The sequence below is a fragment of the Balearica regulorum genome, chromosome 1 (assembly GCF_011004875.1).
Source record: "Balearica regulorum gibbericeps isolate bBalReg1 chromosome 1, bBalReg1.pri, whole genome shotgun sequence".
Lineage (NCBI taxonomy): Eukaryota > Metazoa > Chordata > Aves > Gruiformes > Gruidae > Balearica > Balearica regulorum.
In genome coordinates, this window is record NC_046184.1 from 143,031,733 (window position 1) to 143,056,344 (window position 24,612).

The 24,612-nt window shown below is 38.8% G+C and overlaps 1 protein-coding gene across 2 annotated transcripts; it reads left to right on the forward strand.

Annotated features, from left to right (window-relative positions):
• Nucleotides 1–592: 592 nt before the first annotated feature.
• Nucleotides 593–24,314, forward strand: LOC142598421 (interleukin-5 receptor subunit alpha-like). Of its 2 annotated transcripts, XM_075736956.1 has the most exons (12): nucleotides 593–762; nucleotides 4,223–4,422; nucleotides 4,771–4,925; nucleotides 5,060–5,207; nucleotides 5,785–5,893; nucleotides 5,979–6,166; nucleotides 9,548–9,684; nucleotides 14,070–14,214; nucleotides 18,133–18,220; nucleotides 19,755–19,845; nucleotides 21,240–21,315; nucleotides 22,203–24,314. In XM_075736956.1, exons 2-12 carry the CDS (start codon nucleotides 4,320–4,322, stop codon nucleotides 22,235–22,237), a joined length of 1,275 nt encoding a protein of 424 aa, XP_075593071.1. In that variant the 5' UTR covers nucleotides 593–762; nucleotides 4,223–4,319; the 3' UTR covers nucleotides 22,238–24,314. The 2 variants fall into 2 exon arrangements, with proteins under 2 accessions (XP_075593071.1, XP_075593063.1); XM_075736948.1 differs by lacking the exon at nucleotides 21,240–21,315.
• The last annotated feature ends 298 nt before the right edge of the window (nucleotides 24,315–24,612 follow it).

Consider the following 24,612-nt stretch of genomic DNA (forward strand, 5'->3'; position numbering starts at 1 on the left):
AGTTTGGCTTGCAATTGCATATGTGATAACTGCAAATTAACTCCATTTACAAAGTAAAAAAAGGTAAAAGTAGGACAATTTCAGAGGCTGGGCAAAGCTTCAGATATGGAGAATAAAACAGACAGTGGTATCTGTTCAAAATGTAATTGTTCTTTTTCCTCCATTAGTTCTGGGACTTTTGGTTATCTGTCTAGTTTGTCGTTTGTGTTTGGTTTTGGGTTTTTGGTTTTTTTGGCCTTTTTTTAAATTTGGTGTGCAGTGAAAGATGCTTATTAGCCACCAGGAGAACAACGACAGGTAGGGTATGATCTTTCTGAGATTTTAATTTCATAGCCACCACTTGCACTACAGGATTTAATTTCTCCTATGAGCTACTTAAAAAAAACCCCAAACATATAAGAACTCATTACAATGTGTAAATTGCTTTGAAATCTTTCTCTTCTCTATGAAAAGAGAGAAAAAATAGTAACAGCTCTGCCCACTCAGTTAGTCATTCAGAGATGCACCTCTTTCAAGGTATTTTTAAGAACTTGGCTAAGGTTCCAGTTAGTGTTTGCATATTCAGAGTTGTGCTTCGGTCCCATAGCGGAAAGTGGCAGTGGAAATGGGCTTTTCTGAGGTGGCATCTTGCGAAAAGGGAAGTATCTCAAATCAATTTCTTATTGTAGTTTTAAATCAAGGCATTCTGCAGTGCTGACCGCTCCTGCTTCTCAGCCCAAACGATGCATAGGTATCCAGGATTTAACATGCATTAAAATGAAGGTAAGTTTTGAAAAAAGAATGTGAATGGTACTGCTTTTTACTCTTCAGCTACCCAGACCTTTAAAATATATTTGACCTATATTGTTTATTTCATCATTACTTATTTGATTTTGAAATTGTCTACTATCAAATATGGGAGCTTTGTAAAATATGAATCGACGGCCTTAAAAGAAGCGTAAGTTTTAGGTAGTCTTAAATAGACAAACAGCCCTAGTGCTTCTCCTTATCTAAGACTGTGCATTAGAGCCACAAATAAAAGATTTCATTGCTTAATGATTGAATTTACCCTCTAAATTAGGCAGAATATATTTTTCAAGAGCACTTGAAATTGGTTTTTTGGGCAATTTTACCATTTTTTTTCATAGAAAATATTAAAAAATGCTATTTCTTGAAATGTTAACTTTTGTATTTGGGAAGATATAATAATCAGCCTCACAAACCTTTCAAAAATTACTTTCTTCAGACACATGGACAGTGAACAGATCTACACTTCAGGTTTCTTGAATTTTTAAAATTAAATGGTTCATTTTCCCCACACTCAAATTAACTGCTCTATGTTTTGTGAAGATTGGTATCACTACTTTCATTTTTATTGCCCTGAGTGTCTACTTCCCAGATTCAGCAGATGGGTTTTGCACGAGCCCTTACAATCTCTGCAGCTGCTGTGGTGTCTGGGCTGGCAGCTGCCCTTGTGTTACCTCTCCTTTCTCTGACTCCAGCAACCCACTATTGCCGGGCAATTGCTGGGCAGCAACCAGCAGGCATTGGCTGTAGTTGAAGCTCAGTAATGAAAGCACGGGGATAAACAAAATACCCAAAGAAAGGTAAAATATAAGTGTAGCACTGTCTTTAAATATTAAGAATATTTTCCTTTTGACAGTGCACTGTTTGGAAAGCAATATTTTTTTTCTTTATGGTTATTTTTTAATTATTTAGATTATTGAGATAATTTCTATTCTATTAGACTATCTGGACTGTCTGTAAGTATATTTGGCTAGTGTGCAATTCTCCAGAGACAAAAGGACTAGAGGGCCTTTTCAAAAAAAATTGTCAGGCAGTGAATTTTATTTTGCAACTCATAGACTGAATTTCAACACCATATGCTGACACAAAATTCTTTGTAGCACAGGATTAGAAACATACAGTCCTGTCTGCGTACATTTGAGAAGAAATTCTCTTTCTGCTCAGCTATGCTGGCATAAATGGAAATAGGCATTCTTTGACAAGTCGTGGATCAAAAGCCTGTTACGTACGAACAGCTTTTTTTTTCCCTCCTGATCACCTTGGGTGTCCCTAAGTTGCAGTGCTTTCGCTTTGCTGTTTTCCGTGGACCAATTCATTGCATATAAACATAAGAAATAGCCTATGAGGTCAGCCCAGAGGTCCGTCTGCTGTTCTGTTTGCAGCAGTGGCAACAGGAGATGCTACTTAGATATAATCCACAACTTTGGCCACCTCCTGCAACCCATTCTCTGAGTACTCCCCACAGCATCTACAGCTGCTGAATTAGGGTTGTTAGAGGGTACATCCATCTCCAGCACCTTTTAGCAGCTTTTCATAGACCTGCTTTCTACGAATTTGTCTAGTCCTGTTCTCAGCCTGCCGACACTGCTGGCCACCACAGCGCTGTGGGAGCGAGGTGCAGGAGAATTTGTCGCACGCTGAGTGGAGAAGTGCCTCTCAGCGCTGCACGGAAGGTGCTCCTAGGAAGAAGTCACCTCCAGGAAACAGCAATGATCTCACCTGAAATCCCTTTCTTTGATTCAAGTTCGTTGCTTTTTTTCTAAGTTTATTCAGGCTTACTTTAAAAATCTTCCTTCTCTGCTTCTGTGTTTCCTTTCTCCAACTGAATGCATTTATATTACCTCACAGATTATTTCTGTTTCTAGCGTCAAAAGTTGTTGCTACTCTAAAATTTATTTTGTTCCTTTTCCTGTTTCATGTCCCCTTTTGACTCGTGTTTTTCACAAAAGTAATGTTACTAACAGCCACAAATATTTTAACTTGCTTGATGTTTTCCATCCTCATTTTTTCATTGTCTCAAAATTTAAATAAAGCTTATACAGGTGCTTAGAACTATTTTTGATTGCTCCATCTCCTGGGAATGTATGAGCCCTTTACAGCCACTGCATGTTGAATTAGAAACCCTTGAAAGCTCCTTGTTTTAATTTTATATTTTCCCTGAATTTTGCCACACATGCTGCCATTCCAGGGATATCATTATTGAGAAGTGAGGGTAAGAACAGCTCACCCCTTACCTCTCCAGGCAACTGGAATTGACTTCTTTCCCAGGCTCACCAAACAGAATATACTCACTTTTTTTGTTTGCCGTGTGCATGGTGTGGCACACATACTACAGCTGCTGCTGCTGCTACCGCTGAGATCAGTACCAGAAGGAACAAGGTGAGGGAACCTTTGCCTTAAAGCATTTTGTGATTTTTCTAAGCATTTCATAAACGACGACAGCATTCATTAAATGACCTCTTGTTCACTGCATTATACCAAAATAACATTGTAAATGAAAGTGTATGATGTGTATTGTTTTTTTCCCAGGTAACTTCATTGTAGATTTTTTGGATGTGCTGAACATTCACGGATTTTCCTCTACATGGCCAATGCCTATTGTTGGTCAATGTATTCTGAACATTTTGACGTGGCTCCAGGAATCCTTTCTCTGATCCCTGGATAACAGGCTGTGTGTGAGGACTTATTATTGAAAACAATCAGAGTCAAGGTAAATCAGTCAGTTTGTGAGTGTAAGACCCCAAACACAGAGGCTTGTTGATTTTATGGAGAACTAGTAAGGGCTCAGAGGTTGTTTTACATTAAAGCAACCTTTGAATGAATACTCAGCAATCAAACAGCAATTATGTCTTTCTAAAACTAGCTTTGACCAGTGAAGAATCTGTTTTCTCACTGTATCCCAAATTTAACAAACACCTGATACAGTCCTGTCGATAGTCACTTTGCAAACGGCAAGATTCGTCTCTCCTCAGACAGTTACAGTTCATATCCTCCTAAAGCAGATAACTAAACCAGGTAACACAAATCACAACCTCGAAGTGACAGTTGCTCTACTGCCACTAGAAGTTAGATAACTCATACAGATACAGCAGCTGGTTTTGTATCTAGCAAAAGTTATGTCAGGTGCCTCATACCCAAACTGTCTGCTTTCAGAATCAGTAGTGTCATTTCTGTGATCTTGCTTTCAGTAACAAGTGCCATATCTGTGGTCTTGCCTTGCAAATTAAGCAGCACTGCTATTCAAAACCACCTTGGCATGGGACACCTGTCCTCTTTGGTCCCAGCACCCAGTTAAAGAGTGTGCTTAAATACAAACAACCTGGGAATAGAAGGCATCGATCAACAAGACCCATTAAACATATGTTATTTCATATTTACTTTTTACACTTCAGACAACACTTAAATGATTAAGTGACTGTTTCATATTGTTTCACAGGTGCAAAATGAAAATATCATGCTCTAAGTGCTTTTTCAGCCAAACTTGGAACTAAAGAAATTCAGTTTCTATAGACCTGTGGTTCAAAGCATTTGCTATGGCACGTGCTGGAGTTGTTCCTGTCATGCTGATATTAAGTTTTTCCCAGCGTAAGGCACTGTTTTCCACTAGCCTGGCAAGTGGACAACCAGATGTAGTGGGTAAGTAAGATACTAATTAACAGTTCATCCTATGCTAGCCATCACAGCTGTCTAATCCGAACTTGTTGTCAAGGCACTTTCTACAGCCCATAGAGAGAAACAGGGACCTGTGCTGGAAGAGGTGTCCAGGACAGGTAAAAGTGAATCATGTAACATTTTGGGAGCTGCAGATAAGTCAACACGAATCTCATTGCTCAAGTCAGTCATAGTCAACAGCAACCAGCTGCTGCATGTAAGGACAGAGCTCCTGGGGAACTACTGGGTGTGCAAGCCTTACTGAGGGCCAGATCTTTTGTGTACACAGCGGTGGGCCCTCTCTTCCTCTGTGTAATATCATTGTAATTACAGATGCGCTTGGGCTACATAATATTCTGTGGATTACCAAGCATGAGTCGAGACTTATTCTGTTCTGGAACAATAACCTAACAAAAGAAGAAACTGAGAATTACACTGTGAAATATATTTTGAGTTATAAATTCTTCAATACCACTCATGAAAGAAAAGTAAGTTGTTCAATGGTTACACATAGTTTAAAGTGTAATCATGTATTACTTTATTCAGTAGATGAATTTGCATAATTTCCCTTTCAATACTTAGCACCATCTACTTTCATGCAATTTTTTCTTCCTCCTCTTAGGAAAGACTGCAGGAGAAGAAAAAGCTAATACGTCTTGAGTTACATTCTGGTTTTAATGCTAAAGTTAAAACACAGCTTTTTGCAAAAGGAACAGGAGACGTAATTAAGGAGAGTGGCTGGACAGAATTTACTTACAAGGCACCTCCAGGTCAGCTATTTCCCACATGTTGTTAAGACATCCAAGCATTCATGATAATGTCCTGTCTTACTTGAAGACATATAATTTCTGAAAACTCGTTTTTATCTTATGCTATTTTTTTGGTACGGATTTGTTGAAAAGATGGCACATAACATTCTGGAATATTGCAGAATTATTTCCTTTATTAGACATGTTCAGATTCGGAAAACTCCCAATTCTCCTGAGCAAGATGTCAGAACGACTCAACCACTCCCTCCATTTTCCCTAGCAACACATGTCTCTTGAAGATTGTCTTCTGTATCACCTGGTTTCAGGAAACCTTAAAAGAGCAGAGCTTTTCAGCTACTACTCTGGACATTTTTTTCTTTAAGTGGGTTAGTAAGACTTATGGTGGTAGTAGCAGGTGTGCTTCTCAGTTGTCATTGTCCAAAAAACTGAAAGACCCATTTGTTCTCACCTTCCACTTATTCACGCTTCTGGAAATAAGGCTACATAGTGGGTTTGTAAAGGCAACTGTCATGCTGTTATTAGAAAATCCATGTAAAATAAACATCACTCTTTCTTTTTCCCTCTCTCTTTGTTACAGTATATATTCAGAATCTTTCATGCATCATATATAACATTTCTTTTTTCAATTGCACCTGGCATATTAAAGCAGAAGCTCCTGAAGATATCCAGATCTTTTTTTCATACAGGTAAGGGTCTTGTGCAAAATAAGTATGAACTTATTGGTTTGTACCTATGTCCTTGATTTAAAAGACTCATATTTCCTTCTCACAGACACGTAGGAAAAGATTTTGACTGCCAGCAATATATAAAAAATGCAAGGAAAAAAAATACTGGATGCCATATGAAAGAGAGAGATTTCCAACCATCAAGAAAAATCAATTTAAACATAACTGTAAGAGATCTGAGAAACAATTCACGAAGATTGTCTTATTACAAAGCTTTTACACCTCAAAAAATAGGTAAGTATTGTCTATTATTACCAATTATGAAAAGTTCATGTATTGGTTATTTCATTGGTCTGGAAAGCAAAGAAAGGAAAGAGGGAAGTGTGACAAAGAATATTAATTCTAACTTTTTATGCATTTATCTTTCTGGGAATTTTACACAAAAATTAAACAAAATGGATTATGGCTTAAAGGTTTTTATTTTTCACTCTGATGTAATATCATTGTTTATCTATAACTGACATATTAAAAAAAATGATAGGTTAGTGTGAGAAAACACAATTTGAAAAGCATTATATTCTTCTTTTCTCCAGTTTTTCTCTTTCCTATCCATTTTTTTATAGTGCTGAAGAAAATGTGACTAAAAAAAGGAACATAAATAGATACAAGTCTCATTCATAACTGAATTTAAGACCATGAATGTTCTCAAACATTAGTAACATTTCTGTTTATTTATGATACCATTTTTCAGTTAAAAATACTTTGACAGTTATTTTTAATTATTGACAGTTTTGAATGATCATATAAAATTACTTTTCCTTACTTCTCTGGGAAGTGTGAATTAATCTCATGGGTAAGAATTTCACCTGAGTTTTAGCACAGACTGCAGATTCAAATACCTTTTAAATTATGAACATGTTGATCACATGCCAGACCTGTACACAAGAATCAGTCATAACTCAAGGAATAGCAAAAAACTCACTCAAAACTATCAAAATATATTCTGAGTTAGATCTCATTTATTCTGTTCTAATACATTAGAATTATTTGCTTTACCTAAAGATTTACACTGCAGTCAGAGCCTGCTATAAGCAAGATGTTCTGTTTAGCAAAATAAAATATTTTTGAGAATATCAAATTTTCCTGAAAAGACAAAAGAAAAAGGGGAGGGGGGAGAGGGGAAGAATTAATCTGCAGGAAGACTATGAGGTGTTTTCACAGCTGACTAGGAAGATGCTCACTTCCAAACTGGCTGCCTGGGTCTGATCCCACCCACAGACTCCAGAGCAGAGAGCTGCCCCAGTACACCCAGTCTTAAGACCAAATGCTTCACGCAGCAGCAAAGGCTTTCTGGTAATGTTCAGAGGTGATTCCTGAACTGCTCTAATTTGCCTGATAACCTCCTGAGGGCTCGCCCAGCCCCACCTTGGAAGTTCCATGCCTTCTCCCACCCCTCTGCTAGTCCTTGGGCAACCTTCCCACCCAGGGCCTCCTGGGGAGAACAGGGCAGGGGTGGGCAGGAGTGAGCAGTGAGCAGGGGGGTGGGGGGGTACAAGTGAGAGGGAGCGGGCTGTCCCTTCCCCGCTTCTCTCTCCATCCACTTGACTGCCTCTGCCTCTTTGCGGAGGCCAGACTGCCAGCGTTTCCTCCCTTCCCCTCTTCCTTGCCTTCCCACCTTAGCCATCTTTAGCCATCAGCAGGGTGCACGCCGGTCACAGCTGGTTCAGCCAACAGCTTCCCCTCCAGTACCAGCGCCAGGCACAAACCCTTTTGGCTCGTCGTGCCTCTAAAACCCATCGCCAAGCTGTGGTAGGGCACGGCAAAATGTGAGCATGCTCGCGGGGTATGTTTTTCACATTGCAAGCAGTGGACTTACTCTTGCAAGGCTCCAACATTGCAAGCCAGGGCTGTCTTGTCCCTCCTGAGAAGGCACCCTTCAGGTCACACACATCAAAAAGGGTCATTTGTACCTGGGCTCCCCTTGCTAAACAGGAAAGCCTCCCACTGGGCTTAGCCCTAGCCCTTGCGCAGGCCTGGAGGTACTGGAGGTCCACTGTCCTGCTGCAAGTTACCAGCCCTTGCAATCCAAGCTTCATTCCAGTAACATGACCTATGGTCTGATACAACAGGATTCATGCACACCCTGTGCTGCAGGTAGCCCAAATGTAGCTCATTGCTGGCTGGCTGTGTGTGAGAGCTGAAGAAATTTCCAGATGACAGGTGACAAAAGGGTTAAAAAAAATTTGTTTCCTACTCTTGCTATACTCACAGAAGTGAGAGATGCTCTGGGAATAGTATTTCAGAAACTAAACAAAAAGGGGAAAAAAGCTGCTGGTTACTCCCCTCACTTTTCATGGCTCACGGTGTGCCTCCACTCTCAAAGGCAGGTGTTGGTCACTGCCAACAGCTTCGGGGACAGGCAGCAGTAAATAATTTTACAAGCCTGCGGTAGACCTGGGATAAATGCTTTTGCTGACTTTATGGGATTATTGCTTAAAGAGAGAGGACTTCTCAAGGAGGGGAGGTAAAAAGAAAAGCCAAAAAGGAAACCCCAGTGTGACATACACACCTGTGGAGAGACACAGGGTCATGCAGCCACAGCTGCTAGAGCAAGCACAATGCCTTCGTGGACCAGCAATGCTGCCACTCACCCTCTTTGTCTCTCTCTCTTTTCTCTCCGGCACCACATTGCAGCCAAGTCAGCCCCCCGCCTCGCTGACCCTGTCCACAGACACGTGCCGTGCACTTCTGCCTCTGCTGGGAGGGCTTTTCCAGACAACTCCAGCTGCAGTTCCTCCCTTCACAGAAACACAACAGCAGCCAGAGAGGGCTCAGGCTGCTTGAGTACTCCAGCACACACCTAGGATCTGTGCCCTAAAACTCACCATGCTAGAAAGCAACTGTGGGCTTGCTTATCTAAACCAAAGGCTAAAATCCTGGGAACCCAAATATTCCTTGCTTCCAACCCTGTACTTTGTCCCTCCCTAAAAAAAAAAAAAAAGAATCCATTGTCATCGCACTCCTTGCACTTCATGACTGGAGCACAGTGATGGGAGGGGGATTTTTTGTTTGTTTACATCTCCTGAGCACATCTTCCCTCCTCCATAGCAAATGCTCACCTGCTCATTTACAGGAGAGAGAGATTTCTTAAACATCTATAGGAAACTTCATATATTGAATAAGACCTTCTAGGAGCTGGTACCCCTTCGGTAACCCTCAGTGAGAGATGAAGTTCCATTTTTGTTCAAAGTTATACTACCAGGCTCATGGGCAGACTTGGGGTATCCCACCAGACAGAGTGGAAATAATCCTACGTGGCAGGGAGCCTGTGGCAACTCAGAGGTCTCCTTGACACCCACCTGGACTCCAGATAGTGAAGTCAAAGGACCACTCCTCCTGCCCACCCTCGCTACCTTCCCTGGAAAGATACATGAAAAATAATAATAATAAAAAAAAATACTCGCTTTCTTTATTTTGAGATAGAAATGGATGCCACTTAGTGAGCAGCACTTTCAAAGAAAAAGTGTTACTCGCTGAACGCCTTCTTTGGGTGTGATAATCTCCAAAATAGTCAACAGTGTATTTTAAGGACTAACGCACTGCGTTTGTTTGGCATCAGCATAAAAATGAGAAAGAGCATGATGTACAGAAAGTCTCTCTGTGCTCTTTTTTCAGAGAAACTGAATCCACCGATCAACGTCTCAGTTTCCCTTGAAAACAGAAGTATTAAAATTCACTGGAAACCCCCGCCTACTATTGGTTCTGCAAATAACAAGTGCTTTTTATATCAAGTGAAAATAACAGATCGTAAGGTAATTAGTTTTTTGGTGATACAATTAATCTGTATAGCATAACTTCCATAAAAACTAGACATCCCTTGAATTTAATAGAATTAAAACTCAAACAAACTTTTAAAGAAATCCTGAGGTCTTTCATAAAGAATCCAACTTTTCTTGTCTTTCTTGTCAAAATGGAAAATCAACACATTTCATGAAGTCTCTCTGAGTTATGCTTGCATTGAGGTGGAATGGCTGATTTTTTTCTTTTCATCTTGAATTTGAATTATACATTAGCATTATTGACTTTTTTATTATAGAAAAAGGAGTATTGATAAAAAGAAAAGTATAGCAGCTACTTTGATATTTTTTAAGAAAAAAATCACATTATTGTTGTTATTTCTACACACATCACTCAAAGAATCACCCCTGTTGTTTGCATACATTATATATATTTTAAAAACTTTCATGGTGTATCAGCAGCCTCTCTTAGTCTTACCAGTAAGAAGCAAAACAGTGTTATAGTATAATGGCATTACCAGGTGCCATTTTTAAATTACCTGGAAATAAGAGCTGAAAAGTTTTCATACAGATTCTTACTTGAACTTCCAAAGAGTAGAAAGCCAAGCACTTAATTCAGAATACGATAGGCATGAAATTCAGATGTGCATTGGAAGAATGTGAATTTTCTGAATCTTTGGTGTTTTCATTCAAGCTTTCTTTGAAGCTGTGTTTTTCTTTAAGAGCCTAAAACTTAGCTAACACACACCTCAGTCAGCGCACAGTACTCTAACAATAAAAGGCTATAGACATTTAAGAGACAATTAAAGCCTGAAAGAAGGTATGACTAAATTGATATGCATCCACTCTTTGTTAGACACAGTAGAAAGGAGAAGTGCAATGAGGTAGACACGTTATTGATCACATAATGTTATCTTCATAAATTACTGCAGGGTTTATTAATTCATGTGCAGTGCTAATACTGCTGGGCAGCTTCCAGAACAGAGCTGGCCTTTCATACATTCCCTCATTGCAGCACACGGAAAAGGAGCTCGGGCTGTATGTGGACGTACTAAAGCTCTTTGGTTTTTTCCAGAAGAAAGACAGGTAGCCTCCTTCTAGCCATCTCTGCAAATAGTTATCATCCTCTTAACCATCCCCAAGTCTAATAATTCAAAATCACTGCCAGAGACATCAGGGGGCTTGTCCCTGTCCATTCACAAAGCTCCGAACCATTAAAGGCTGCAAGCAGAGGGAGCAAGGGAGGTCCACGCTGGACCCTTGGTATCCTGTTCAGAGACGTGCTGGAGCCCTTCTGAGCCCTTCCTGCCCATGCGTGCAGATTTCCTTCCTGACCAGAGCAGGGGAGGTGGCAGCAAGGAGGGCTGGGAGTAAGGGGTCCCTTCCCACTGCAGGACTGGGATATGACCAAGGTGAGCAGGGGGGTCCTGCAATCCAGTGTTCATGCGGCCACTGCAAGCCCCTATTTCCAGCTTCCTAACAGCTTCCACTCTCTGGAAGGAAATGCCAAATACATAAAATAGTCCAGCATCCTTACTTAAATGGAATGAACCTCTTTTATACTCCTTGTCTTATACAGCTGTTCTTCTGCTTTGTACAGATCTGCAGGATATAAACATAGGAGAGGAAAGCAAAGAAAAATCATTTAGGCATGGAAGCGAATAAACACATATAGCAGAGGAAAATCATGATTGATTTTTTTTTCCACAGATGGGATGGTTTGGGAATACAGGAGAGAGGCAGCTGCAATAGTAACAAAAAAAGACATATGAAGGCACGAGATAAATGAGTGGGCTTTACATGTTTTCACAGATTCACAGAACAGTAGGGGTTGGAAGGGACCTCTGGAGATCACCTAGTCCAACCCCCCTGCTAAAGCAGGATCACCTGGAGCAGGTTGCACAGGATCACATCCAGGCAGGTTTTGAATATCTCCAGAGAAGGAGACTCCACAGCCTCTCTGGGCAGCCTGTTCCAGTGCTCGATCACCCTCACAGTGAAGACATTTTTCCTCATGTTCTGATGGAACTTCCTGTGTTCCAGTTTGTGCCCGTTGCCAAACGGGAAAAACTACTTTAAATCTTCTTTAAGGTAGATTTGAGGAGAATCGATGTCGAAGTTAGTAATGGCTAAAATGGCAGTTACCTAACCAAGGAGCAAAAGAAGAGCAGAGGTCTAAGTAAAGTTAAGGAAGAAAACTGCAGCAGTATCACAGGAGACACAGGAGGGAGAAGAATGAATCAAGCCTGAGATTCTGTTTCCTGGTCAAAGCAAGGTCTTAATTACTGTCAAAGAGACTTAATGAGTTGAGGTATTAGGGTGTCCCTAAGCAGGCTTATAGATATTTATTGAAGAACATGTAAGAGTATAATACACAAGTGAAATATACAAGTCTGTATTTATTTATTCTGAATAACCTGAAGAGATGACTTGCTGAATATGTATGCACACAAATAACAACACTGTGATGCAGACTGATAAAGCTTGAAAATAGGGACTTGAGTCTGTAGGTGACAGAACCTAGGAAGGGTTGGCATGTACTGTGGGAAACAAAATTAGAATTTGAAATGTTGGGTAAGTCTGAAACCAACAAGCCAAAATTCATTAATAAAGAAAATCCAATGATTAGGAAGTACAGGTTAAATATGCTAACACAAAATAAGGAATTAATGTGTAGGCAGCAATGTAGAAGAAAAAAGGTCTCTGGATTACACAGAACCACAAACTGAGTCAATCATTCCATGTTATTAAGCAAAGGTCAAATGATACTCAAGTATATATGACAGCCATGTCACATGTAAGATGTAGGTTGTGACTAATTTGCCCTTCTGGTTACTGAGTTTCACCTGAAGTTTCAAACTATGTTTTGGACACAGAAAAAAGTTCAGAAAAGATCAGTGAGAGTTATCAAAATGATCATAAGCTTTGAAAATGTGCTCTAGTAGTGGAAGACTGAGGAACGTGGTCTAGAGTAAAGGAGTGTAACTTGTGTTAACAATCTTCTGGTAAATAAAAGAGCATAGGGATCATACTTACCCACACCAACTTTATACCAGGATAAAAAAGCGACTGGCTAAACTTGAAGCAAAGAAAATGTAGGCTAAAAGTTAGGAAAAGTGTCATAATTGCAAGGAAAGTCTAGCATGGGAACATGGCTGCTTGGGGATGGCTCTGTGTAGAGTCGCAGACAATGGATTAGACAAACATCCTGCATGAATGCTCTGGGTAGATGTGACTGAAAGTTGCTGCACATCGTGACTGCCAGAAGGCAGCCTGTGTAATTGTACAAGAAGTCTTTCAGTCCTGCATTTTTGAAATTTCCTATGATGACATAAGCTTATCATTGGCTCTTTAGGAAGAAATTTTCAGACACAATGTTTGGTTTTAGCACTTAGCCCTCATAGTCACTTGCAGTTTGCTCTTGAAAGCCCAAGGACTTTCCCACTTTTTTACTTACTTTTGAAAAATTTAGCGTGTGAACTTTTGGGCCTGTTTTTGGCACCAGATCTGGAAAGATCTTAAACAGTACGAAGGAAGAGAAAGAAATGCCATGTTACACAGGCTCAAACCTACACTGCACTGGTCAGCATGAGAAGACCCAGGGGTCACATTTTCTTAAAGTTAGCCTTATAGTATTACATTATCATCATCATGCTTACTTAACAGCAAGGATGAAAAGATTCGGGGCCCCTCTGTGTCGGAGATCCATACTTTCTACTTCTTTGCAATTTCCTAATATTATTTTTAATTTTTATACAGAGGAGTTTCCTCTCCTACTTTCTTTTTTTTTTTTTTTTTTTTTTGTTCTTCTTAAATTCTTAACATTTTTTATTTACAGCAGTTGGCTTCAGTTTTCCAAAGTGATGAATGATTAAGAGATCCCTGTTTTAAACTCTGACACTCCTTCTGTGGACTTGATCTTTTGAAGTGATGTGCTTTCTTTTATAGACATAATTAAAGATGTTTCAAGATAGTCATTATAATAGTGGGTAACCCTCACCACCGGTCAGCTGAAAAATGCAAGATTTTATTCTACCAGGCAAACAAGTATAGCACACTACCCACACCACAACCTTGAAACTTGCAATTTCATTGTTACAGTATTCATCCTACACTTGGTGTGATACAAAAATGAAAGGGGAATCAGTGTTTTCAAAATCTTACTGTGGTACTATAGCTGATACCTCCTTCCATTTCTTATCAGTTCTAGGCTCTTCTTCATTTTCAGTTCTGAGTTTTAACACATGGCAGGTAAAATTCAGATTGTGTCTGGACATAAACACTTGTTCTGAAAATCTCTTCCTATTAGGTTAGACATGTAAATAATAGTATTTGACATCCTTAAATTTGAACTGCAATGTGAAATCACCTAAAATAACCCACTAAACCTATCTTGATAGATTGTAGATGTCACTGCAGAGAAATATGAGTATCCATTTCATAAGCCAGCAAAAATATGCATGGCACAAGTGAGGGTGAAGAAAGACATATGTATAAGAAACAAGGTTTGGAGTGAATGGAGTGAGCCAGTGTTTATTCACGATGGTAAGTTACCATGTATTTACTATTCATAGCCCTTATAATTAGATATATTATTACTATTCAAAATATTTACTTCATTGTGGTGTTTGATCTTCTCCTTGCTGTGTTACTGTACCATAACAGAACCTAGGAGGTCCATGGCACGCACCAGGCTCACACAGCTCTAGGTGCTGTAGGGAAAGGCAGTCCTTGGTCTAATGAGTTGTACTCCTTTGGTCCTAAGGTAGTCTAGCACAGGGCTATTCTCCTGAGGTAAACTACATCTGAGTCTTCACAGCCTTTAGAAAGCAATAATGGTCAGCAGCTGAAAAGCTCACAACACCTCCCTGCCTACCCTGCAATGGACAGCCCAAGCATCTCTACAAATGCTTTCAACTGCAGTTAGTAAGCCAAGAAACCCACAAAAGTCATAACATTCATCAAATCACATAGTCCTTAAGGACTAAGTCTAACATTTCTTTTACTACATCAAGGGAATAATTTCTTATCTGACAGAGGCAGGAAATGGTTTAGCTCTCATTTAAATATATATTAAAATATTTAAATATTTGTTCAGCACAAATTAAACAAGAGCCTTGTAATAGTTTTCCTTCACTTCCTATGACTAGATTTTAACATTAGCGTGCTAACAAGGGAAACTTGTGCTTTCCGTGATGAGAAAAATGCCTCCACATGCAGCAGCTTCTTGATGTCAGGTTAGGTAAAGGGGAAGTACTGTAATGGAGAGATGCTATTTTTATGGACAGAAACTGGTGCATAGACTTGTCTCTGCACATTGACATGCAAAAAAAGAAAAAAGCCAAATAGTATTGGTAATACAATAAAACAAGATAAAAATCTTTGTTTAACGCAACAGACTGTATTTTGGAATATATCTTTTTGATCTATTGAGCTTCAAGTACATATTTATCTGAAGACACAGGAAATACAAGTCCATGCATTGTTACTTTTGCAATGGATTGAATGTAAATTCAGTTATAGGGTCTATAGGATGTTGCCTGCCTACTCTATCAGATGCCTCCCCACACCCCACTGGTCTGCTAGCATCTCTCAGCTGCCCAGATTCATTCATTTAATTTCAAAAGCATCTCACTTGTGAAATGCTTGGAGAGAGAAACCTAGTTGCTCCACACGCTCACTGTGGTGAAGGAGAGAACATGTTCCGGGCCATCAGAGATTGAATTGCCCTTTGGAGAGGTTTCTTTCTTCTGACTGAAGTCAGAGCGAGCCTAGGACCATAGCATGGCCAGCACAGGGGTCTGCCTGATGTCAGGCCAGACACATCTGATGTGCAGGCAGTGGAGGGAGAGGAAATTAAAAGGGCTTTTCCTGGTGGGGGAATGTAGATTGACTTGTTCCCTGCTAGCCCCTCATGAGAAGAAGGAAATGGAGTTGAACAGTCACCCGTGCTGGTTCAAGCCTACCAAACGTTGCTCTCAGCAGCTGCAACTCTCCTTCAACTGTTTTCAACACCGCTGCTTTCCCAGCTTCCGCAACAGCTGTTGTTGAGGCTGAACAATCACAGTGTGTTTCCTCCGCTTCAGAAAAGTTTATGGTGGACAAGACCGCCAATGCATATAAGATATAATATCTGCATGTGTTCAATGCAGCATATTGATTTACCCCTGGAGCATACTGCACATATGCACAAGTTCATGGATCGGTGGCTTTTATAAAATGAATATATAAGTATATTACATTGAGGGGTCACATGCTCAGGCAAAACTCTTGAAATATCTCCTTTGATGCCTAGAGAAAGTTTTCTGTCCATTTTATTTTGTATTGCATTGAAATTATTTTGTCTGCTTCTGATTGGGAACATGTACAAGTGGACATTATGAAGTGCATTTTAATACTGCTTAGATTAAAAAAAACCCCCTGGTATTAGTAGTATCATTCATGGTAACTCCATGAAAGTCACGTAGCTAATTTCATAGACATAGTGAACTGAAAAAAAATGAATCTTTCTGTGGAGTAACCTGAAAGGAAAAACATCCATTTTTTATTTTATTTTGGAATGGGTCAATTTTTCTGCTGAAAGCATTGAAGAAGCATGCAATGACCTGCTTTTTGTTTGCTTCTACGGGACATTCCAATGTTTCATCTAGGAAATGTGCTACATTTCTTTAAGAATGCATTTTTAAGGGGCATTTCAGTCTCCATTTAAAAAAGCTGAAACATCAAAATGAAATAACATAATTCAAAACATAACTAAAATATTTGTTCTGAAATGTTCCTTTGACATGAAAAGAATTTGTTAATTTTCTCGTGGGAAACACATTCATTTTCCATTGGAATTAGCATATGCCCTTGAAAAAAATACACAATTTAAACTCAACTGAGCTGTTTAGTATAGAAACTTTCTGCTAAAAAAGAAATGTTTGATCAGCTTTATTCATATATAGAAACTTGAAATAATTGGTCTAATTTTTAGAGCTGCTGAGCATTCATAGATCACTTTGAAGTTAATAGTAATTCAGAGGTGTTCTGCATTTTTGCAAACCAAGCCACTTGTTTTGTTTTCAAAGTAATGTTATTTATGACTAAGTTTAAGCATTCACATTTGAAAAAAAGACTCACCATGAAATGGTCTACCTAAAAGAATATATGTGCTTCTTTTTCTTCCTCCTTTCCAAAATGCGTGAGGTAAGAGAGTAAGAAAACCAAACCTCTTTGTGGTTTGGCTCATGTAAAGACCACTGCTTCCTCTTCTCTTGGTTGTGTACGTGATATTAGCAGAATTAGGGGTTAGCAGAATGATGCAGAACAATTACCTCAAATAAAATTGTTCAGAATACATTATCTGAGCCCTCATCTCAAAAGATGTAAGGCAAAAACTTCTTTTTAATCTTAAAGTGAATAAAGAATAGTTTTGTATTTTAGTAATACATAAAGATTATTCTCATACACAGTTCTGCATAGAGGTTTCTGAGTTTTTCCTTGGTTTCATATTAAATTTCTGGAAATTCATAATATCCTTGGTTTAAACTACAGATGGGTTCAAACTAGGAACTTTAGTACAATTCTTTTGTTCTTTGAACTTGATCTAGATTGATCCAAAAACCGTTGTGTAAAACTGGTCTCAGTCCATTAACATTTTAAGAGCTGTTCCTGCCTGTTTTTCTTCAAAGTACTTAGTTCAAAGCAGTCCAAACTAGTTCTGGTTTTAAATCTAGGTATTAAAAAAAAATTAAAATTTGCCAAAAATACATTTTTGAGGCAACCAAAGACATTGTTTTTCAGTATTTGAGAAGGAATGCAAGGTACAGAAAGCAGTAGTATTTGTTGAACAGTAGAAATATGTATTGCTGGCATTTCTTTAGGAGTATGCCTAGCAGGGTTAAAAAAAGGTAGATATAATGAAAACCAAATGCTGCTTCTTGAGTCAAAGAGAATATTTTGTTTGATAAAAAGCTTTTATTTTCATTTTGCCTTAAACCAGTTACAGCTGTGAAGGGGTGAGGAGGCAGTGGCAGGGGTGTCACGGTGCGTGGAGATGGGAGGTGGCAACAGCAGGAATCCAGAAGCAGCTGGGGCAGGGGGGGTGTGCCAATAGTGGATGGACAGAGGGGTCCAACACCCAGAGGAATCAAGGCTCGACGGAAGTATCCAGTAGCAGGACAGGCCATGCCCAGCATCTGAGAAAATCCAGGGAAAGGAGAAGATGGAGAGCACTGGAGCAGAGGAAGACAGGGGAAGTGCTGGATTGAGGCAGCAGCAAGGCTGAGGGCTAAGAGGAGGCTGAAGGAACAGTGCTGAAGTGAGAAGCCCCTGTTTCCCTTAAAAAACTCCAGGAAATGTTTCTTTAAATGTGTAGCAGTTCAGGAATGGTGCAATATTTATAAGCCAATATATAATTCATCTGTTTATAAATTACTCTTTCCCACATTATTAACATTACCTTTCCCTCTTTCTTTTAAGGAAAGACACTGGATGTCACGTTGCTAAGTCTCACCTTGTTTTGTCTCCTGATTTTCCTTGGAGGTTTGCTGATATGTGCATGTAGAAGGTAATGTACATTTTTGGAAAGTAGTATAAATTTCTGGTGGAAGAGAGGTCAGGGTGAGGGTGATCAAACCATCCAATGGATTGAAGTCAAACACAGATCTTCTCAGATAAATTATGCTTACAAGAAGTAGTTAATTGTGCATTTCCAACTATTGTTCTAACAAAGGAGTGCTAGGTGTTAAGACCTAGTGTAAGATACTGAACCCTGTCACTGTCATCCCACAGGTCCCATCACAGTCCCTGGAGCTCCAGCCTCACACCCTACTCTTAGATGTCTTTTTGTTACTATAAATGGCATTTTTTTATCTTACTCTGACTGCTGCCTCTATACTCTCAGTGTGACTTTGCCCCATGCTTTTGCAGGTTCTGCATTTGTGGCCACCAAAGTTAAGCATGCTAAAGATGAATTGCATTTGCCGTGTTGCCCAATTTAATTTCATAATCCATGGGTATTACTGAGTGTAGTCTTTTACTCTAAGGTGGACAGTTTACAAGAAATAAATAAAAAGGCAAAGTCAGGCCAATGGAAGGAATTTGCTTTGCTGTACTATTAGTACAGCACAGTAATATTAGTGGTCCTATACCCACCAACAATTAATGCAGCCAACTGCCTCCATGCCATTTATTTTCTGCCTGGCTGCATAACTTCCCTACTGACATGGCAGAGAAGGCTTTCTTGAACTGAAAAATAAACTTGTTCAGAATAGGATGGTAACTCAAAATGCCTTAATATTTGGAAGGTGCAGTATGTAGATGGAACCTCTGTTAAAAGTAAATTGATTATTTAATTAATGACTAAATATTATTCCTGATTAGGATAAAAGAAGTTATCATGTGCTCTGTCTTCTTTCAGTAAACAAAGACTTAAGGAACTACAAATCTGAAAGAGCTAATATAAAAGTACAGAATAAAAAGTTTCCCCTGGGGGAAACAAAACGTATAATTGAAAGCCATCTGCATCTAAACATAAAACAATATTCTGGTCAAATAATGAGAAGTGACTCTGGCCTTGAGAGAGCAAATCAGCTGGTAGATCTTTTAAGTGGAAAATTTAGATAGTACTCAAAACCAATAGATAATCTTTTCTAATGAAAAATATGTTCTCTTGGTTCTGTGCAGACATCACTCACTCTCAAACCCAAATTCTGCTAGACCTCACAAAATGAGTTAAAAGATGTTTCCGATGCTATGCCTGCTCCCTGTCATCTGATGTTTCTTTCTTTGATTACAGGAAATATTTTTAATTATGAAAAGAAAATGTAGGAGTAATTTTTTAGCTATAGACACAGTAGCATGCCACAAGCTCTCGAGCTTGGAAATCATATGTTTGTGTATATCTATCAGTTCTTAAATCTCTAGCAGGCTAAAAAACAGTCAGGCTGAAGAAGAGCTGGGAAAAATGTTGAGAAAAATGTCTGCAGTGAAACAAAAAAGGGTAGATGCCTGTCTAACTGGCGTATCTATTACAAAGCATTATAGACTGATCTGTTCCTGCAGACATTTAAGACTCACGTGTCTGTGTCACTTTCCTGTAGGTATAGATGCCTGGAAGTTATAACCATGCCTGTTCCACATCCTTCAGATAATATCAAAACTTGGTTAGCTGTAAATGAGACTCACCACCAGGTAGAGTGTGTCTGTCTTTTTTCTCTCACTACATTGACACGTATGATATTACTTGCGATCAGAATGGTACAACATTACATTTAGAGCAGCAGGTCATTTTTAAGAAAAACTGGAAAAAAAGGTTTACACAACATTTGTAGTGAAGCCAGAAGAGAACAGAAAGCTTGTGGAGGTTACAGGACAATGATCTCAGTAGACAGGATGGAGAAAATCCTCAGGGGAGTATTATCTCAAGCGTACCTCAAAGTGTTTCAGCATATCCACACTCAATGGGCCAAAATTTGAAGGAGCAATCACCCTGACTCCCTGCAGAATAGTCAGTTATGGGATATTACACGTGTAAGCATGTGGACAAATTAGCAAAGAGAAAGCCTTTGTGGAGATCTGCAAGTCCTTGGCTATGGCATAGTAAATGTGCACATTCTTATGGCAAAAAAGAGGAGGCTCCACAATGCATGCAACATAACCTACCCCAACTGCACACCTGCTGCAGGATAAAACTGTGTAAAGAGGTGTTTACTTTGGAAGAGCTGATGTGCTGTAAGTTCAGATGCTAGCTTATCTCATGGCAAACTACAAGTCTTTAGTCAACTGGGCAAAACAGAAAATAAATATTTGCAATTTTTGTGTGGCTATCGTTAATGGAACTCCTTGGCTGGCACATTCAATGCTTCTTATGACTGTCATCGTGTTAGAGGAAAAAATGTGCTAGTCAGGGGTCTAGATCCCTGTAATTCCAGTGAAGCTACAGAGTGAACTGTGCTCTAGGAGGCATGGTAAGATTGCCTCTTACCTGGTTCTCCTGCAATACATGGTAAGAATGAGCAAGGTGCCCAAACTATGGGGTTTTTTTGGGAAGCATCATTGAAATAGAAAACTGTAATGAGGATTTTCTCTATCCTATGCACTCAAAACATTTGTTCAGAGCCTTTGCAGGATTTGTATTAGTTTTAATTTTACTTTGTCCTACATTATTATTGTGCTTATACTGCAATATCAAAGTGTCTTCCAGTAGTGCATTCAGCAATGTAACTAACAATATCAATGTGAGCTGTTATGGCATCTTCTCTCCCAGGGGAAAATGTATTCCTTCCAATATTGTGTTTTGGTTTTTTTGTATAAATATACCTACATGATTGCAAGCTCTGACAGAAACCATGGACCATCTCAATTCATTAATCACAATTTGAATTCTGAGGCAAGAGGTGTGGGGTGGTTTTTTTGTTTTATTTTACCATCTCAAAGAAAAATTTATGGAAAAACTGATGTGCATATGCTATATAATCATGTCACAAATTACAAGATTGAAGTGTTTTGAACTTGCACCTAGAGTTCATTCTACAACCCTTGGGCTGGCTCCCAAGAGCAGTCTGTGCTCCTCTACTTCTTTACAGTCATCTTCTCAGAAAATAAAAGCCCAAGAGCTCCAGAACTGGACTGAAGCCAAGTCTCTTATTCCCAAGATTCAAAGTAATTTCTATGGCATTTCTGTCCAAAATTATTTGACCAAACTTGACCTAAAAGATGCCACCTTTTCTGTGCAAAAATTCTTCGGTGCCCTTATTACCAGTAATGGTGTGCAAATTAACTAATAATACCCCTTGTGGCCATCACATATGGATTGGCAGAATGCAAAGATAAAATCATCACCATCAAACTTACATTCTGTATCTCCCTCCACCCTAGAATTGCATACACAGCTATTTACATGTCTTTGTATTCAATATATAAATAAAAATTTAAATCAATGATCATCACAAAAATGTATTTATCAGTAACAGAGAATAAAAAGATTTCTGTCCCCAAACTGTTACAAACACTGAACATACCTTTGACAGAAACACCTCAGCATAGCTGTGTAATTACTGTCTAGATGATTACAACAAGTGGCTGAGATGACTGTTGATGGCACTTCTAGGAAAGATAAATTCAATAAAACACATGGAACACATCAGTATCTCAAATATTGCTGACACCTGAAATAACAAAGACATTGGCTTTGGACTGTAAAGTTGAAGAAGACTGTGGAGAATGGTGCTGAGATAATCTGTTTTATCCAATAGAGAAATATAACCACTTGAAAGATAGACTGTGACATAAACCTTAGCTACATCGTCATATCATCTTGGAGGGTGACAAGCAACAAAATTAGGGTTCAGAACAACTAAGTAAATTTTCCTGTGAGCAGCTTTTAGATTGAGAGAGTAACTCGTATGATCTCTGCATTCCATTTACATGACAAAGTAATCTGTACTAATCCCAGATACACCAAGTAAGTAGCATGCTTGTAACAACTTTCAGAATTTGTAATATCATTGAATGCAGATGTTGTGCATAATGTCATTTTTATCCAACAGAAACAAATGTCAATGCAAATGGAGATGCACTCTGAGGTTACTTTGGGAATACCAGAAGAGAATGGAGACAAGAATGTTCAACAACAGAGATGTTTGAAGGAACCTGGATTAGAAGACCTATAGGCGCAATACACTTTTTTTTCTGTATGCAAGAGTTACCTTTCTGTGAGATGGACAATATTCTGACAGATTTAAGAACAGCTGATACTGGAGTTTGACTGAGTCCAGTAATTTGAAGTATTTTGAGCTCTGACATTGTGTAACTCTTAAAATGAGCTTTGGATCACAAAGGCAAAGCAATAACTTGCAGTTTGTCTCTAACTACTACTGATCTTCAGCCAGTAAAATTGCAGCACCTCAGACAATATGATCGGATATTGAGGTCCACTTGGGTTAAAATGGAATTAGAGCTAGTGTTTCATAATGCTGCAATAGCTTCCAAGTACTGACTGATATATCAATTCCTTTGAAGACTGGATATTCATACAAATCACATACTAGCTATTCAACATCTGATTTTTCATGAGAAATGGTGGAAGCAGTGAATGTTTCTGGAACAACAACAGAAGCTCACAAGAGCTCTCCAAAGCTCAAAAAAAAACCCAACCCAAAACCCAAACACCTTCCGAGGCACTGCATTGTATAAGCAGACATCAACCAGAAAGAAGAGGCATGTGTGAAGGCATAAGGTCTTTCCATATGATGGACTTATTCCTTTGAAGTGAGTAAAAGGAGAAAACTTTAGACAAGGTAAAGAAAACAAAATTTTTGGCAGTATTGTGATTGTTTAAATAAGTCTAAGTCAGAGAATTTAAAGTTCAGAACTGACCAACTATTGCTATTTATTTTTCTCTGTGCTTTTAAAGAAAACTTTCTCTCAATTTCCATGAGGTGGTGAGCCATGCCAGTTCATTTTGAGGTACACAATCAGGGCTGACTATCTTAACTCTTAGTTAAGACAGTATTTAATTGACTACAAGAGAAGGAAAATAGGGCCTTGATTTTTCAAGGAAGATGTTTCCGTAGACTTTTTTTGTAGGCAGGAAATACAAATAAATGACGGAACTGATTTTCTGGAAGGCTTGGAAGCTACCTAAAAACCTCTTGCTTTCATTTCTGGTAATTTTTCTCCATGTTCAAAATAATATTGAAGGAAATATTTTATTACACTTGAAATAACATATTTTATGTTATTGTAGGGGACAACAGAAAACTTTTGTTTGTGCTTTTTTGAAACATTACAGGATACATATCTGGAATGTATCACCTGAATATGCTTTTTTTGATAAAACGTCTCCCTCACCACAGTGGAGAAGACTGCATTCTTTCTCCTTTATTACTAAGAGTGGCTGGTAACATCTCAAGAGCCCAAGCTGGAAATGCCTGAACAACAAAAGCACTATCATTTACTTTGTTTGCCATAAGATCAAGTTCATGACCTCAGGAAAAAAACAACCACCTTTACTAGGTAGTGTTACCATTCCTGTTGCATTGTATTTTTTACAGAAGGTAAAGGATGGCCTTACCTTTGAACATCACTGCTCTTCCCCCCCCCGTACCTGCCGAGCCTGATGCCTACGCAAATCCTCAGGGAGAAGACAAATGGTAGATAACAGGTACTGAATCAAGTTTCGGTATTGACAACCCCTGTAACGTCTCCTTCTCTGTCTTGAGTGCAGATGGTAAAACCAGCTATCAACATACTCATTTTTCTCTTGGATGGTCAGATACCATCTCTGTGTGTAGACAAGGCATTTTATCTAATCAACCATGGTCCAGACATGTTTTCTCAAGACGGGGGGAAGAATTACTACTTCAGCTAAAAATCATTACAAGAGGCATTTAGAAAACAAGTGTCATGAACTTACGTATTCCTTTCTTGGTGAGGATGTAGAACTGATATAATGAAAGAATGAGAATATGTGAGCTAAGTGGGGTAGAAAAATACCATACATTGGCCAAACACATCTGGAATACAGATTTCATATAGTGAAATCAGACCACAGTGAATATTATATCGTTCCTTAAAATATATTTGATATACATATATTTTATATAGTTTTGGCTTGCAGTGCTTGAAGCCCACAACCAGTGCCAGGATTTAAAATAAGACATAGAACCTATAAAGTATTTTTACTATTTTATCTGAAAATAGAATAATTCTTTTAGATCAAAATTGCTTTGCTTACAAGAGGTCTCAGTTTCTGTCAATACATACAATTCGCCCACGTGTACATGTCAACCTCCAGAGACACACCATATAAAATGAAATATTAATGTATCAGTTGTAGGAAAATTAATCCTAAAGTGCAGATTTTTAAATTTAAAAAATCAGTATCTGGACCTTTATGAGAAAAGCTTGTCCAATTTATTTACTAAATAGTATGGGTTTTTTCCCTAAAATATTATT